The sequence below is a fragment of the Procambarus clarkii genome, chromosome 46 (assembly GCF_040958095.1).
Source record: "Procambarus clarkii isolate CNS0578487 chromosome 46, FALCON_Pclarkii_2.0, whole genome shotgun sequence".
NCBI classification, from domain to species: domain Eukaryota; kingdom Metazoa; phylum Arthropoda; class Malacostraca; order Decapoda; family Cambaridae; genus Procambarus; species Procambarus clarkii.
This window is the reverse complement of record NC_091195.1, coordinates 20,005,229-20,023,034: the sequence shown is the minus strand read 5'-3', so window position 1 is coordinate 20,023,034 and position 17,806 is coordinate 20,005,229. Positions and strand designations below refer to the sequence as shown.

Sequence of the window (17,806 nt, the reverse complement as noted above, 5' to 3'; positions counted from 1 at the left end):
ACATATATGTGCTATACCCACACATATATGTGCTATACCCCACACATATATGTGCTATACCCACACATATATGTGCTATACCCACACATATATGTGCTATACCCACACATATATGTGCTATACCCACTTATATATGCTATACCCCACACATATATGTGCTATACCCACATATATATGTACTATACCCACACATATATGTGCTATACCCCACACATATATGTGCTATACCCCACACATATATGTGCTATACCCACACATATATGTGCTATACCCCACACATATATGTGCTATACCCACACTTATATACGCTATACCCCACACATATATGTGCTATACCCACACATATATGTGCTATACCCCACACATATATGTGCTATACCCACACTTATATATGGTATACCCCACACATATATGTGCTATACCCACACATATATGTGCTATACCCACACATATATGTGCTATACCCACACTTATATATGCTATACCCCACACATATATGTGTTATACCCACACATATATGTGCTATAATAAGCCTAGGAATGTGGGTGGTAGTTGAAGAACCCCACAATTCATTTAGCTAAGCAAGTTACAATCTTGATGAGCTAGTTACAAAGTTCAGTGCACATCGTCACAACTTAATGAAACAGATTTTATGCTGATTTAGTTAAAGGCACACAGTGTGACGTCACTATGACGTCATAATTTTATCCCGGCTCAGGATTTATATTCAGGGTCTCCCAGCTGTAGTACCGTCGGGTTCATTGTCGACTCACAATCACGAATCCCGGGTTCGAATCCTGTGTGAGACAGAAATACTTTGTCACGTTTCCTGTCACCTAATGCCACTTTTCACCTAGCAGTAAATAGGTACCCTGAAGTTAAGCAACTGTTGTGGGGGTTGCATCCTGGGACCAATAGAATTAGTAGATGGACCTTAATTGTGGGTAGACCTCGATATAAGCCTAACGTACACAGGCTCCCTGTCCCCGACAAAATGAATTATTAATAATTGAACGTATGTAAACAATGTGACGAGAGTTGGCGCACGCGCACTGCCACTCTGCCGGCCGGCTTCCGCAAGGCTCTTGGGGTGTACGTGCGCCATTCTCCTCTTCATCCGGGCAAGATAAGGGTCCTCGGCACCTCCTACAGCCAGCTAGTAAGTATACTGGTACGCTAATATATTCTGGCCTTGGGTGTATACTTTGTATTGTTCATTATATTACGCGTAGTGCTAATAAGTTGTAAATAATCAGTGTGGAAATATTGCTAACTTTATGATAGTACCAGAGCGCATGGTTGATGGTGGTGCAATACCGCTAAGTCAGTCATAGCCTCACCCTTGTCAGCTCTTGGTTAGGGTTCCCTAGTGTGTTGAGGGCCTGAAGCTTCCACACCTCCCAGGACTTGTTTAAGGTTCCCTAGTGTGTTGAGGCCCTGAAGCTTCCACACCTCCCAGGACTTGTTTAGGGTTCCCTAGTGTGTTGAGGCCCTGAAGCTTCCACACCTCCCAGGACTTGTTTAAGGTTCCCTAGTGTGTTGAGGCCCTGAAGCTTCCACACCTCCCAGGACTTGTTTAGGGTTCCCTAGTGTGTTGAGGCTCTGAAGCTTCCATACCTCCCAGGACTTGGTTAGGGTTCCCTAGTGTGTTGAGGCCCTGAAGCTTCCATACCTCCCAGGACTTGGTTAGGGTTCCCTAGTGTGTTGAGGCCCTGAAGCTTCCACACCTCCCAGGACTTGTTTAGGGTTCCCTAGTGTGTTGAGGCCCTGAAGCTTCCACACCTCCCAGGACTTGGTTAGGGTTCCCTAGTGTGTTGAGGCTCTGAAGCTTCCACACCTCCCAGGACTTGTTTAGGGTTCCCTAGTGTGTTGAGGCCCTGAAGCTTCCACACCTCCCAGGACTTGTTTAGGGTTCCCCAGTGTGTTGAGGCCCTGAAGCTTCCACATAATGATAATAATAATTAAGGTAATGAACATTTTAATAAAGTTACTTTTTACATACATACATATATATATATATATATATGCAATTGACGATCACAAAACACTGATCATTTTATGCGGAAAATCCACAGAGAAATATGAAATGAGGTGAACGTTTCGGCTTTGTTAAAGCCTTTGTCAACACCAGACTGACTCAATCAGTCTGGTGTTGACAAAGGCTTTAACAAAGCCGAAACGTTCACCTCATTTCATATTTCTCTGTGGATTTTCCGCATATATATATATATATATATATATATATATATATATATATATATATATATATATATATTGTTGATTGCTGGTGTCGACTTCTTAATGTGTAGTGCCTCGCAGATATCTAGCCGCCTGCTATCGCTATATCTATCGATGATTTCCGTGTTTTTTGTTAAGACTTCTCTGGTGATGGTCTGGTTGTGGGAAGAGATTATATGTTCCTTAATGGAGCCCTGTTGCTTATGCATCGTTAATCGCCTGGAAAGAGATGTTGTTGTCTTGCCTATATACTGAATTCTTTGAGGCTTACAGTCCCCAAGTGGGCATTTGAAGGCATAGACCACATTGGTCTCTTTTAAAGCGTTCTGCTTTGTGTCTGGAGAGTTTCTCATGAGTAGGTTGGCCGTTTTCTTGGTTTTATAGTAGATCGTCAATTGTATCTTCTGATTTTTGTCTGTAGGGATAACGTTTCTACTGACAATATCTTTCAGGACCCTTTCCTCCGTTTTATGGGCTGTGGAAAAGAAGTTCCTGTAAAATAGTCTAATAGGGGGTACAGGTGTTGTGTTAGTTGTCTCTTCAGAGGTTGCATGGCGTTTCACTTCATGATGTCTTCAACGAAACTATCGGAGAAGCCGTTGTTGACTAGGACCTGCCTTACCCTACAGAGTTCTTCATCGACTTGCTTCCATCCTGAGCTGTGGCTGAGAGCACGGTCGACATAAGCGTTAACGACACTCCTCTTGTACCTGTCCGGGCAGTCACTGTTGGCATTCAGGCACATTCCTATGTTTGTTTCCTTAGTGTAGACTGCAGTGTGGAAAACTCCGCTCCTTTCCATGACTGTTACATCTAGAAAGGGCAGCTTCCCATCCTTCTCCATCTCGTAAGTGAAACGCAACACAGAATTCTGCTCAAATGCCTCCTTCAGCTCCTGCAGATGTCTGACATCAGGTACCTGTGTAAAAATGTCGTCAACATAGCTGCAGTATATGGCCGGTTTCAAGTTCATGTCGACTAAGACCTTTTGTTCGATGGTACCCATGTAGAAGTTCGCAAACAGGACACCTAGGGGAGAACCCATGGTGACCCCATCTACTTGCTTATACATGTGCCCATCTGGGCTCAAGAAGGGTGCCTCTTTAGTACAAGCTTGGAGTAGTTTCCTTAGAATGTTTTCTGGTATGTCAAGAGAAGTACAGGCCGGATCACGGTACACTCTGTCGGCTATCATCCCGATTGTTTCATCCACAGGTACGTTGGTGAACAGAGATTCTACGTCCAACGAGGCTCTTATCCCTGTGGCCCGTGTTCCCCGCAGCAAGTCAACAAATTCCTTTGGAGACTTCAGGCTGAAGGCGCAAGGGACATAAGGAGTCAGCAAGCCGTTGAGTCGTTTAGCCAGTCTGTACGTGGGTGTGGGTATCTGGCTGATGATTGGCCGAAGTGGGTTTCCAGCCTTGTGTGTCTTGACATTTCCATACGCATATCCAGGTTTATATTCCCCAATAATCTTTGGCAGGTGGAGTCCAGATTTCTTGGCGCTCACAGTTTCAATCAATTTGTTGACCTTCGCTTTCAGTTCGGCTGTAGTGTCCTTCGTTACCCTTTGGAATTTAGTTTGGTCAGAGAGTATGAGGTTCATTTTCGCCAGATATTCGTCTTTTTTAAGAATGACGTATATTGGCGACTTGTCGCCTCTCCTGACAACTATCTCCTTGTTCTCACGAAGGCTCTTAGCTGCCACTTTGAGCTCGGGGGACAGTATGGTGCTTCTGTAGTTGCCTCGATTCTTTCCTCCTTCCGCAATCAGTTCTGCTTGTAAGGTATCTTTGGTGGTGACCTTCTTTTGTGCTTCGAGGTCGAACATGTCGTCCAACAGAATCTCCAGCTCCACTTTCCGGGCCATCTCACTCGGTCTGGATATAACGTGACAGTTTATACCCAGATTTAGGAGAGAGACTTGGTCCTCAGTGAGGTTGATTCCTGCAAGGTTCAGGAAGCCATCTCTTGGTCGTGGAATTGCCATAGGTCCTCCATATAACGTTGTTAGTTTCTTGATTATCCTTGTTTCAGTGCTGAGGTGATGTCGGTCTGTGAGGATGTCGAGGTGTTGTTCAATGCGAGTACGAGAGACTTTCGTCGATGTTGCTGTTTCTCCATTCGTTTGTAGCATGAAGTAGTTGCGCTTTGTTGTCTTTGATTTCATTTTCTGCCTTGTATATCTGATCACGAATCAGATCTTGGCGATATTTTATCGTGAAGGCTTGATTCCTTGCTGCTGGGTCGTGCGTTTTATATATATATATATATATATATATATATATATATATATATATATATATATATATATATATATATATATATATATATATATATATATTACATAAAGCTTTTGTATATTTTTAACTTTAAATATTTACACGCAGATGTTAAATAATGATGATTTTATCAATTCGCTACATGTGATGTGCAACTTCTGGGGGATATGTAGCCAGTATCAGCAGCCATGATTCCTATCACTGTTATCAGTCTCTTGTGGGTCTTATCTTCATATCTGCGTGTGGGGTGACCTTCCACACTTCCCAGTTGTTATATATGGCTACACCGTGGCTGTAACCATATATAACTGGTTCTGGATCTTACTGGTTCTGTCATTAAGTGCAACTTAAGTTGAAAATGAAGACTTGCTAGTTCAGAGGGAAGACTGTTGCTAGTTCAGAAGACTGTTGCTAGTTCAGAAGGAAGACTGTTGCTAGTTCATAAGACTGTTGCTAGTTCAGAAGACTGGTGCTAGTTCAGAGGGAAGACTGTTGCTAGTTCAGAAGGAAAACTGTTGCTAGTTCAGAACTGTTGCTAGTTCAGAAGGAAGACTGTTGCTAGTTCAGAAGGAAGACTGTTGCTAGTTCAGAAGACTGTTGCTAGTTCAGAAGGAAGACTGTTGCTAGTTCAGAAGGAAGACTGTTGCTAGTTCAGAAGACTGTTGCTAGTTCAGAGGGAAGACTGTTGCTAGTTCAGAAGGAAGACTGTTGCTAGTTCAGAAGACTGTTGCTAGTTCAGAAGGAAGACTGTTGCTAGTTCAGAAGACTGTTGCTAGTTCAGAAGGAAGACTGTTGCTAGTTCAGAGGACTGTTGCTAGTTCAGAAGGAAGACTGTTGCTAGTTCAGAAGGAAGACTGTTGCTAGTTCAGAAGGAAGACTGTTGCTAGTTCAGAGGGAAGACTGTTGCTAGTTCAGAAGGAAGACTGTTGCTAGTTCAGAAGGAAGACTGTTGCTAGTTCAGAGGGAAGACTGTTGCTAGTTCAGAGGGAAGACTGTTGCTAGTTCAGAAGGAAGACTGTTGCTAGTTCAGAGGGAAGACTGTTGCTAGTTCAGAAGGAAGACTGTTGCTAGTTCAGAAGGAAGACTGTTGCTAGTTCAGAAGGAAGACTGTTGCTAGTTCAGAAGGAAGACTGTTGCTAGTTCAGAAGGAAGACTGTTGCTAGTTCAGAAGACTGGTGCTAGTTCAGAGGGAAGACTGTTGCTAGTTCAGAAGACTGTTGCTAGTTCAGAAGAAAGACTGGTGCTAGTTCAGAAGAAAGACTGGTGCTAGTTCAGAAGACTGTTGCTAGTTCAGAAGAAAGACTGGTGCTAGTTCAGAAGACTGTTGCTAGTTCAGAAGAAAGATTGGTGCTAGTTCAGAAGACTGTTGCTAGTTCAGAAGAAAGACTGGTGCTAGTTCAGAAGAAAGACTGGTGCTAGTTCAAAAGAAAGACTGGTGCTAGTTCAGAAGACTGTTGCTAGTTCAGAAGGAAGACTGGTGCTAGTTCAGAAGACTGTTGCTAGTTCAGAAGGAAGACTGGTGCTAGTTCAGAAGACTGTTGCTAGTTCAGAAGAAAGACTGGTGCTAGTTCAGAAGACTGTTGCTAGTTCAGAAGACTGTTGCTAGTTCAGAAGAAAGACTGGTGCTAGTTCAGAAGAAAGACTGTTGCTAGTTCAGAAGACTGTTGCTAGTTCAGAAGAAAGACTGTTGCTAGTTCAGAAGGAAGACTGGTGCTAGTTCAGAAGACTGTTGCTAGTTCAGAAGAAAGACTGGTGCTAGTTCAGAAGACTGTTGCTAGTTCAGAAGACTGTTGCTAGTTCAGAAGAAAGACTGGTGCTAGTTCAGAAGAAAGACTGTTGCTAGTTCAGAAGACTGTTGCTAGTTCAGAAGAAAGACTGTTGCTAGTTCAGAAGGAAGACTGGTGCTAGTTCAGAAGACTGTTGCTAGTTCAGAAGAAAGACTGTTGCTAGTTCAGAAGACTGTTGCTAGTTCAGAAGAAAGACTGTTGCTAGTTCAGAAGGAAGACTGTTGCTAGTTCAGAAGACTGCTGCTAGTTCAGAAGACTGTTACTAGTTCAGAAGGAAGACTGGTGCTAGTTCAGAAGACTGGTGCTAGTTCAGAAGACTGGTGCTAGTTCAGAAGGAAGACTGTTGCTAGTTCAGAAGACTGTTGCTAGTTCAGAAGGAAGACTGTTGCTAGTTCAGAAGACTGTTGCTAGTTCAGAAGGAAGACTGTTGCTAGTTCAGAAGGAAGACTGTTGCTAGTTCAGAAGACTGTTGCTAGTTCAGAAGGAAGACTGTTGCTAGTTCAGGAGGAAGACTGTTGCTAGTTCAGAAGAAAGACTGTTGCTAGTTCAGAAGGAAGACTGTTGCTAGTTCAGAAGGAAGACTGTTGCTAGTTCAGAAGAAAGACTGTTGCTAGTTCAGAAGGAAGACTGTTGCTAGTTCAGAAGGAAGACTGTTGCTAGTTCAGAAGGAAGACTGTTGCTAGTTCAGAAGGAAGACTGTTGCTAGTTCAGAAGACTGGTGCTAGTTCAGAGGGAAGACTGTTGCTAGTTCAGAAGACTGTTGCTAGTTCAGAAGAAAGACTGGTGCTAGTTCAGAAGAAAGACTGGTGCTAGTTCAGAAGACTGTTGCTAGTTCAGAAGAAAGACTGGTGCTAGTTCAGAAGACTGTTGCTAGTTCAGAAGAAAGACTGGTGCTAGTTCAGAAGACTGTTGCTAGTTCAGAAGAAAGACTGGTGCTAGTTCAGAAGACTGTTGCTAGTTCAGAAGAAAGACTGGTGCTAGTTCAGAAGACTGTTGCTAGTTCAGAAGGAAGACTGGTGCTAGTTCAGAAGACTGTTGCTAGTTCAGAAGGAAGACTGGTGCTAGTTCAGAAAACTGTTGCTAGTTCAGAAGAAAGACTGGTGCTAGTTCAGAAGACTGTTGCTAGTTCAGAAGACTGTTGCTAGTTCAGAAGAAAGACTGGTGCTAGTTCAGAAGAAAGACTGTTGCTAGTTCAGAAGACTGTTGCTAGTTCAGAAGAAAGACTGTTGCTAGTTCAGAAGGAAGACTGGTGCTAGTTCAGAAGACTATTGCTAGTTCAGAAGAAAGACTGTTGCTAGTTCAGAAGACTGTTGCTAGTTCAGAAGAAAGACTGTTGCTAGTTCAGAAGGAAGACTGGTGCTAGTTCAGAAGACTGTTGCTAGTTCAGAAGAAAGACTGTTGCTAGTTCAGAAGACTGTTGCTAGTTCAGAAGAAAGACTGTTGCTAGTTCAGAAGGAAGACTGTTGCTAGTTCAGAAGACTGTTGCTAGTTCAGAAGACTGTTGCTAGTTCAGAAGGAAGACTGGTGCTAGGTCAGAAGACTGGTGCTAGTTCAGAAGACTGGTGCTAGTTCAGAAGGAAGACTGTTGCTAGTTCAGAAGACTGTTGCTAGTTCAGAAGGAAGACTGTTGCTAGTTCAGAAGACTGTTGCTAGTTCAGAAGGAAGACTGTTGCTAGTTCAGAAGGAAGACTGTTGCTAGTTCAGAAGACTGTTGCTAGTTCAAAAGGAAGACTGTTGCTAGTTCAGGAGGAAGACTGTTGCTAGTTCAGAAGAAAGACTGTTGCTAGTTCAGAAGGAAGACTGTTGCTAGTTCAGAAGGAAGACTGTTGCTAGTTCAGAAGAAAGACTGTTGCTAGTTCAGAAGGAAGACTGTTGCTAGTTCAGAAGGAAGACTGTTGCTAGTTCAGAAGGAAGACTGTTGCTAGTTCAGAAGGAAGACTGTTGCTAGTTCAGAAGACTGGTGCTAGTTCAGAGGGAAGACTGTTGCTAGTTCAGAAGACTGTTGCTAGTTCAGAAGAAAGACTGGTGCTAGTTCAGAAGAAAGACTGGTGCTAGTTCAGAAGACTGTTGCTAGTTCAGAAGAAAGACTGGTGCTAGTTCAGAAGACTGTTGCTAGTTCAGAAGAAAGACTGGTGCTAGTTCAGAAGACTGTTGCTAGTTCAGAAGAAAGACTGGTGCTAGTTCAGAAGACTGTTGCTAGTTCAGAAGAAAGACTGGTGCTAGTTCAGAAGACTGTTGCTAGTTCAGAAGGAAGACTGGTGCTAGTTCAGAAGACTGTTGCTAGTTCAGAAAACTGTTGCTAGTTCAGAAGAAAGACTGGTGCTAGTTCAGAAGACTGTTGCTAGTTCAGAAGACTGTTGCTAGTTCAGAAGAAAGACTGGTGCTAGTTCAGAAGAAAGACTGTTGCTAGTTCAGAAGACTGTTGCTAGTTCAGAAGAAAGACTGTTGCTAGTTCAGAAGGAAGACTGTTGCTAGTTCAGAAGAAAGACTGTTGCTAGTTCAGAAGGAAGACTGGTGCTAGTTCAGAAGGAAGACTGGTGCTAGTTCAGAAGAAAGACTGTTGCTAGTTCAGAAGAAAGACTGTTGCTAGTTCAGAAGGAAGACTGGTGCTAGTTCAGAAGGAAGACTGGTGCTATTTCAGAAGGAAGACTGTTGCTATTTCAGAAGAAAGACTGTTGCTAGTTCAGAAGAAAGACTGTTGCTAGTTCAGAAGGAAGACTGGTGCTAGTTCAGAAGACTGTTGCTAGTTCAGAAGAAAGACTGTTGCTAGTTCAGAAGACTGTTGCTAGTTCAGAAGAAAGACTGTTGCTAGTTCAGAAGGAAGACTGTTGCTAGTTCAGAAGACTGTTGCTAGTTCAGAAGACTGTTGCTAGTTCAGAAGGAAGACTGGTGCTAGTTCAGAAGACTGGTGCTAGTTCAGAAGAAAGACTGTTGCTAGTTCAGAAGACTGGTGCTAGTTCAGAAGAAAGACTGTTGCTAGTTCAGAAGACTGTTGCTAGTTCAGAAGACTGTTGCTAGTTCAGAAGACTGTTGCTAGTTCAGAAGACTGTTGCTAGTTCAGAAGACTGTTGCTAGTTCAGAAGGAAGACTGTTGCTAGTTCAGAAGGAAGACTGTTGCTAGTTCAGAAGACTGTTGCTAGTTCAGAAGAAAGACTGTTGCTAGTTCAGAAGACTGTTGCTAGTTCAGAAGAAAGACTGTTGCTAGTTCAGAAGGAAGACTGTTGCTAGTTCAGAAGGAAGACTGTTGCTAGTTCAGAAGACTGTTGCTAGTTCAGAAGAAAGACTGTTGCTAGTTCAGAAGACTGTTGCTAGTTCAGAAGGAAGACTGTTGCTAGTTCAGAAGACTGTTGCTAGTTCAGAAGAAAGACTGTTGCTAGTTCAGAAGACTGTTGCTAGTTCAGAAGGAAGACTGTTGCTAGTTCAGAAGACTGTTGCTAGTTCAGAAGGAAGACTGTTGCTAGTTCAGAAGACTGTTGCTAGTTCAGAAGAAAGACTGTTGCTAGTTCAGAAGACTGTTGCTAGTTCAGAAGAAAGACTGTTGCTAGTTCAGAAGACTGTTGCTAGTTCAGAAGACTGTTGCTAGTTCAGAAGAAAGACTGTTGCTAGTTCAGAAGGAAGACTGTTGCTAGTTCAGAAGGAAGACTGTTGCTAGTTCAGAAGACTGTTGCTAGTTCAGAAGGAAGACTGTTGCTAGTTCAGAAGGAAGAATGTTGCTAGTTCAGAAGACTGTTGCTAGTTCAGAAGGAAGACTGTTGCTAGTTCAGAAGACTGTTGCTAGTTCAGAAGACTGTTGCTAGTTCAGAAGAAAGACTGTTGCTAGTTCAGAAGGAAGACTGTTGCTAGTTCAGAAGGAAGACTGTTGCTAGTTTAGAAGACTGTTGCTAGTTCAGAAGGAAGACTGTTGCTAGTTCAGAAGGAAGACTGGTGCTAGTTCAGAAGACTGTTGCTAGTTCAGAAGGAAGACTGTTGCTAGTTCAGAAGACTGTTGCTAGTTCAGAAGACTGTTGCTAGTTCAGAAGGAAGACTGGTGCTAGTTCAGAAGACTGTTGCTAGTTCAGAAGGAAGACTGTTGCTAGTTCAGAAGAAAGACTGTTGCTAGTTCAGAAGACTGTTGCTAGTTCAGAAGAAAGACTGTTGCTAGTTCAGAAGGAAGACTGTTGCTAGTTCAGAAGACTGTTGCTAGTTCAGAAGACTGTTGCTAGTTCAGAAGAAAGACTGTTGCTAGTTCAGAAGGAAGACTGTTGCTAGTTCAGAAGACTGTTGCTAGTTCAGAAGAAAGACTGGTGCTAGTTCAGAAGACTGTTGCTAGTTCAGAAGGAAGACTGGTGCTAGTTCAGAAGACTGTTGCTAGTTCAGAAGGAAGACTGGTGCTAGTTCAGAAGACTGTTACTAGTTCAGAAGGAAGACTGGTGCTAGTTCAGAAGAAAGACTGGTGCTAGTTCAGAAGACTGTTGCTAGTTCAGAAGGAAGACTGGTGCTAGTTCAGAAGACTGTTGCTAGTTCAGAAGGAAGACTGTTGCTAGTTCAGAAGACTGTTGCTAGTTCAGAAGACTGGTGCTAGTTCAGAAGACTGGTGCTAGTTCAGAAGAAAGACTGGTGCTAGTTCAGAAGACTGTTGCTAGTTCAGAAGGAAGACTGGTGCTAGTTCAGAAGACTGGTGCTAGTTCAGAAGACTGGTGCTAGTTCAGAAGACTGGTGCTAGTTCAGAAGAAAGACTGGTGCTAGTTCAGAAGACTGGTGCTAGTTCAGAAGAAAGACTGGTGCTAGTTCAGAAGAGTGTTGCTAGTTCAGAAGGAAAACTGGTGCTAGTTCAGAAGACTGTTGCTAGTTCAGAAGGAAGACTGGTGCTAGTTCAGAAGAAAGACTGGTGCTAGTTCAGAAGGAAGACTGGTGCTAGTTCAGAAGACTGTTGCTAGTTCAGAAGGAAGACTGGTGCTAGTTCAGAAGACTGGTGCTAGTTCAGAAGAAAGACTGTTGCTAGTTCAGAAGACTGGTGCTAGTTCAGAAGAAAGACTGTTGCTAGTTCAGAAGACTGGTGCTAGTTCAGAAGGAAGACTGGTGCTAGTTCAGAAGACTGTTGCTAGTTCAGAAGGAAGACTGTTGCTAGTTCAGAAGGAAGACTGTTGCTAGTTCAGAAGGAAGACTGTTGCTAGTTCAGAAGGAAGACTGGTGCTAGTTCAGAAGACTGTTGCTAGTTCAGAAGAAAGACTGTTGCTAGTTCAGAAGACTGTTGCTAGTTCAGAAGGAAGAGTGTTGCTAGTTCAGAAGGAAGACTGTTGCTAGTTCAGAAGGAAGACTGTTGCTAGTTCAGAAGACTGTTGCTAGTTCAGAAGGAAGACTGTTGCTAGTTCAGAAGACTGTTGCTAGTTCAGAAGACTGGTGATAGTTCAGAAGACTGTTGCTAGTTCAGAAGACTGTTGCTAGTTCAGAAGAAAGACTGTTGCTAGTTCAGAAGAAAGACTGTTGCTAGTTCAGAAGAAAGACTGTTGCTAGTTCAGAAGAAAGACTGTTGCTAGTTCAGAAGAAAGACTGTTGATAGTGGGGCCCAGACCAAGCTCCTCCTTTGATCCTCCTGACTAACCCCCTCCCTCCTCTGGTTCGAGCCCCCAAGCCCCAGTGGTGACCACTTCGTCACCTGGCACGGCTCAGTGTCTCATTGTGACTACTGCGCCTTTTAACCCCGACGACACGACGACAACAGGCTGGAAAGGGAGAGGGGAAGAGAGGGGAGGTAGAGAGAAAGAAAAATACAAGTTCAGCTGGGTACCCTAGGAAGAAAATTAATTAATAATTCGAAATTCAGTTTAACATATTGCAAAATCGTAATGGGGGGGGGGTAACTTTGGCACTGTGTTAAATGGCACTCGGTTCATATATGCCATACCCTGTTGGGCACGTACCCAACAGCAATTACTGTTAAAAAATTTGGTGAGGCTAGCCCCAAGCTTCTAGCCTTCAACCTCTGATAGACATTAATTTTTATAGATACAGATTTATTGTTTCGGGTTCTATTTTGTGGTGATATATTTAACAAATTATTATTATCTTTTATATAAATTTTCATCCTTTTGTGTACATGAATTATGTCACATATAATTTTCGTATTCCAAAGAATGTTTAAATAAAGCTTCTTTAATCTCTCTTCGTACGGGAGGGTTCTAATTCTTGAGATCAATTTTGTCATTCTTATGCAGGCGAGGAGTCACAATAACGGGGCTGAAGTATGTTGACCAGACCACACACTAGAAGTTGAAGGGACGACGACGTTTCGGTCCGTCCTGGACCATTCTCAAGTCGATTGTGATGAGGAGGTAGGGACAGGCAATAAATAGTCATAAATTGTCATTCTTCCCTTTTCGTGTTCAAGTGAAATTAGTCCATTATATATAGTGGTGAGAGAGGCTAGCCCCAAGGTTCTAGCTTGATAAAATGGATGGTGTGAAGTTGGTAATGTTATTATCTGCCATTATCTTGTTCTGTAAGGACCTGTTAAGATTATGCAGTTCAGTTTGGTCACCATACAATATCATTTATATTGTACGGTGACCAAATTGAACTGCATAATCTTAATAGGCCCTCAAAAGAACAAGATAATGGCAGATAATAACATTCCCAACTTCACACGTCCATTTTCTGTGGGAGAAAATGAGCACCATTATTACTCAAACTCAGAAGTCAACAGTCAGTGATAACAGGAGTTATGTTAAAACATGGAAAGTTTTATGATATAAAATAAAACAAATATACAGGAAGCAGGCTTTGGAATTTTATGTGTTTTATTGTATTCAAAAATGTATTTCTGACCCAATATTTAACACTAATATCTTGTATTAAAAATGCTACATGTTTTTTTCCAGATGCCAGAAATCTGAGAGTTAGGAAGACAGAAGAAATGAACTAAAACTGAATAAATTGAAAATAACCAGTAAAGTTGGGACAGTACATTGCATAAACAACAATTACACGTGAACACATTTCCTTAATTATGGTTTATTTGGAAACCACATATATTTTGTAATCAATTAAGTGAACTGTATTGTGGTTGGAGCAGCCGGATCATTACCGACTGGACCCGAGTTTGATTCATTTGCAGTGTGAGACGTCAAGACATGTCTCCTTACACCTGATACCTCTGTTCATTTAGCAGTAACTAAGTACCCGGAAATCAGTCAGGGTTGAATCCTGAGGAAGGACCGTCGTTGGCTTAAGAAGGCCTCAATAAACCTCACAAGTTTCCTGTTCCCAACAGTGGGAAACAATGTTATATTTTTATACATAATATAATAACAAAACCAGCGTGGGACATTTACTGCTTTTGTGAAGCTTGATAACACTTGTGTGAGGAGAATCATACGGCTCAATATGGCGGCCTTAAGTCCCGTTATCCAACTGGAAGATGTGAACAGACTGTGGTATGGACTGGCTGTGACTAAGGCAGGACGAGACGCGCTAGCAAGTGTGTTTATGTGGTCGTACCGGGGCACCTTCCCAGTAGGGACTTACCTCACTCAGGACTTGGGGTACACCAATACTCAGTACAAGCGTATCTTCGATGATTACCAGAGGGATAAACTCGAAGCTTCCTCTGACGCGGCAACTTTTGACATCACCCTGTTGTATAAACTCCTGCAACATGTGTGTGGTCTGGCTAAGATGAATGACCCCACGTGGACCACTCCAGGGCCTCAGGGACCATCACTTGAACACCTCATTTACAGCCTCAAGCAACACCGAAACACGTTGGCCCATGATAATGTGAGAATGTCAGAGCAAGATCTTACGTCAACACTGACGGAGCTCAGTGACTTATTGGCCAAGATGCTGGCTGAGGCCGGCGACCGGTGTAGGACAAACAGCCAGGATGTGAGCCACGTGACCAGAGATGTCAAAGAGTATATTGGTGCTCTGCTAGAGAAGGTCAGAGAGCCGCTGGATCCTTCAGATGTGGCGCACTTGTCTCAGTTCAATCAGGACAATAAGAAATACAAAAGCTACATCACAGAAAAGGTTAAGCAGACGAGCAAGTGGGAACTAACTGAGGTGTATAAACTGCTGTACCAGATTCTTCCCGCACCCTGGCTCCACCTCAACATTAACTACAACCCAAGTCTTGCTTTTACAAAACTGCGACTCCTTGAAAATCCCGTCATAGGGGCAAGACCCTCCCACGCGACCAAGGGTCAGGATAACACAAGACCCTCCCATGCTACTAGGAATCGGGATATAAACTATGAAGACATCTTGAGTATGAGACGAGAGGACGGAAGAGTCCCTCAGTGTGTCATCCTGACGGGGGAAGGTGGTATGGGCAAGACAACGTTACTCAAGCTCATCCTCGAGAAGTGGGTAGAGGACCCTGCTGCCATACGTCACCTGGGCACTGAGGACCTCGTTTTCTATGTACAGTGTAGGAACACACATCTTAATACCTTCGATGATCTCCTCCGCCAGTTGCTGCCTCAAACACTTCGTGATTCTGATGCCGACTTCATATTATTTAAGGAGACAATCTTGAGCTTAAATATATTAGTCCTGATTGACGGCTACGACGAGGTCAACAAGTATTCAAGAAGGCTGGTGAAGGAGCTGTTGCACCTGCCTGGCAAGGATGTGAGGTTGGTGATAACCACACGGCCGGGGTGGGACCAACAACTGTCACTGCTCGTCCCACACACCAGACCTTGCTACAACATCCTCGTCTTGGGCATCACTCCAGAACGTCACGCGGAGTTCGCCGAGAGAATCACCAAGGTGCTGGTGGAGGAAGAGAGCCAACAGAGTGTCAAAGAGAAATTTACCCAGCGGCTGGAACAGATGAGTGAGTTCCTGGGCGAGTACCTCAACACTCCACTCACCTTGATCTTGTTGGCGCTGCTGTGCGTCGAGGCTCCAGAAGAATTTAACAGTCTCACCACAAACACTCAAGTCTATGAGAAGATTCATGACTTCATAACCAAAAAACTGGTGTCCAGACTCATAGATCAGGTGACTGACCCCAAAAGAAGTTGTGAGAAGTTTTTGAGGTTTTTTGAAGAGGTCAGTTTAAGAGGGATCAAGAGGCAGGAGTACGACCTTTGGCCAGAGACAGAAGCGGAGATTAGGGAGAAGTGTGACACTCTGGGACTGCCGCAGGAGGAGGTCTTGTCCAACTATTTAACAAGAACCAGCTACCGTCGGGGCCTCGATGTGGTGACGGTGTTTGGTTATTTTCACGCCAGGTACCAGGAGTATTGTGCCAGCAGGGGGCTGGTCGCTCAGTTGAGGAAGGAGGGAGAAGGAGACTATCGAGAACAACAGTGTGTGTCAGAGAAAAGCTCTAGAATTACTGACCTCCTGAAGGATGTTGTGCATACGCAAATAGGTTTCTCGCCAGATCATCTGCAGAAATCAGACGTCACGACAGACGAAATTGTTGAGCGTTCCAGATGGCAGAGCATTTTACTCAGCACTACCGGTGTGCTGAGTGCCCAAGGAGTAGAGCACAAGTTCATTACTCATATAGTTGATCTTCTGTGCGAAATGGGAAAAAAATCGATTGATGACGAGCTGTTGAAGCACGTAGCAGAGTCCCGCGAGAGTAAGCACGTCATCCAAGCCGTGTGTGAGAAGCTGCGTACAAAACACAAGTGGTCAATAAGCAGTGTTCTCTCGTGTGTTTTCCTGCCGCCTGTTCTGAGGGAGGTGACGCCTGAGGAAATCTTCCTGTGCTTAGACGATACACCACAATTAAACCAACTCCTGTCTGCACTGTCTGAGCTTGCAAATAATGTAGTAACCATAGACATACAATTTGAAGGTCCTCTTTACAGCAGAAATAACGACTTATCATACAAATTTTTGGAAAGGCTAACAGCCCCTGGCAGTCAGTGTACCTTAAAGTGGTTTAAAGGTTACTTGTCTGAAGCAGCCATACCCCTCCTGCCTCACACCCTCGAAGTCCTTGACCTGCGCCTCACACTACATCAACTGCCTGTCTTCATACATCACCTGCCAAGCCTTCCGAGTCTAGAAGACCTAGGTAAATATTTATGTTTTCCACATAATTTTAAGTGTCATATTAACAACAAAACAATAGACGAAGTGCTTCATTCCTCAGGTTTAATATGATAGTTCAGACACGTTGCTTACAAATATAGCCACCTTAAGGGCGACAAACTCCCTGAACCTTACCTTGAGGTGCTTCCGGGGCTTAGCGTCCCCGCGGCCCGGTCGTCGACCAGGCCTCCTGGTTGCCGGACTGATCAACCAGGCTGTTGGACGCGGCTGCTCGCATCCTGACGTATGAGTCACAGCCTGGTTGATCAGGTATCCTTTGGAGGTGCTTATCCAGTTCTCTCTTGAACACTGTGAGGGGTCGGCCAGTTATGTCCCTTATGTGTAGTGGAAGCGTGTTGAACAGTCTCGGGCCTCTGATGTTGATAGTTCTCTCTTGAACACTGTGAGGGGTCGGCCAGTTATGTCCCTTATGTGTAGTGGAAGCGTGTTGAACAGTCTCGGGCCTCTGATGTTGATAGTTCTCTCTTGAACACTGTGAGGGGTCGGCCAGTTATGTCCCTTATGTGTAGTGGAAGCGTGTTGAACAGTCTCGGACCTCTGATGTTGATAGTTCTCTCTTGAACACTGTGAGGGGTCGGCCAGTTATGTCCCTTATGTGTAGTGGAAGCGTGTTGAACAGTCTCGGGCCTCTGATGTTGATAGTTCTCTCTTGAACACTGTGAGGGGTCGGCCAGTTATGCCCCTTATGTGTAGTGGAAGCGTGTTGAACAGTCTCGGACCTCTGATGTTGATAGAGTTCTCTCTCAGAGTACCAGTTGCACCTCTGTTTTTCAACGGGGGTATTCTGCACATCCTGCCATGTCTTCTGGTCTCATGTGATGTTATTTCTGTGTGCAGGTTTGGGACCAGCCCCTCTAATATTTTCCACGTGTAAATTATTATGTATCTCTCTCGCCTGCGCTCAAGGGAGTACAGTTTTAGGCTCTTTAGTCGGTCCCAATAGTTTAGATGTTTTACTGAGTGGATTCTAGCAGTAAAGGATCTCTGCACGCTCTCCAGGTCAGTAATTTCTCCAGCTTTGAAAGGTGCTGTCATTGTGCAGCAGTACTCCACTCTAGAGAGCACAAGCGTTTTGAAAAGTATCATCATCTTTTCACATCTCATCTTTTCTCATCTCTTTGAACAGCTAACTTCCAAACTTTCTGCTGCTGTATATATTATTGAGTATAAATAACTACTTGAAGTAGTTAGCGACGCCATACTTTTGGTTCACATGATTTTTATTTTTGACCTGATAACAAACAAGGAGGCCTGGTCAAGGAACGGGTCGCCGGAAAGCTAAGCCCCGAAATCATCTCAAGAAGATAACCTTGACTTTTGGCGGCCTTTATAGATAAGCTTTACCTGTGACCTTGACTCATGACACAGATGGCCTTGAGAACTTGATCCTTGGTCCATTTTGCCTTCTTCTGACCTTGATCCAAATGACCTTCCACTGTGGCC

At 43.8% G+C, this 17,806-nt stretch overlaps 1 protein-coding gene across 5 annotated transcripts in view; it reads left to right on the top strand.

Moving 5' to 3' along the window:
- The first annotated feature begins 1,068 nt into the window (after window positions 1-1,068).
- Window positions 1,069-17,806, top strand: part of LOC138350661 (uncharacterized) — a 34,762-nt gene continuing 18,024 nt past the window's right edge. For 2 of the 5 annotated variants that reach the window (XM_069301785.1, XM_069301789.1), the window contains exons 1-3: window positions 1,069-1,171; window positions 12,502-12,618; window positions 13,165-16,325. In XM_069301785.1, the coding sequence (XP_069157886.1) occupies window positions 13,670-16,325 (2,656 nt within the window). In that variant the 5' untranslated portion in view covers window positions 1,069-1,171; window positions 12,502-12,618; window positions 13,165-13,669. The remainder of the gene's footprint in view (window positions 1,172-12,501; window positions 12,619-13,164; window positions 16,326-17,806) is intronic. The other 3 variants (XM_069301786.1, XM_069301787.1, XM_069301788.1) reach the window with 3 other exon arrangements.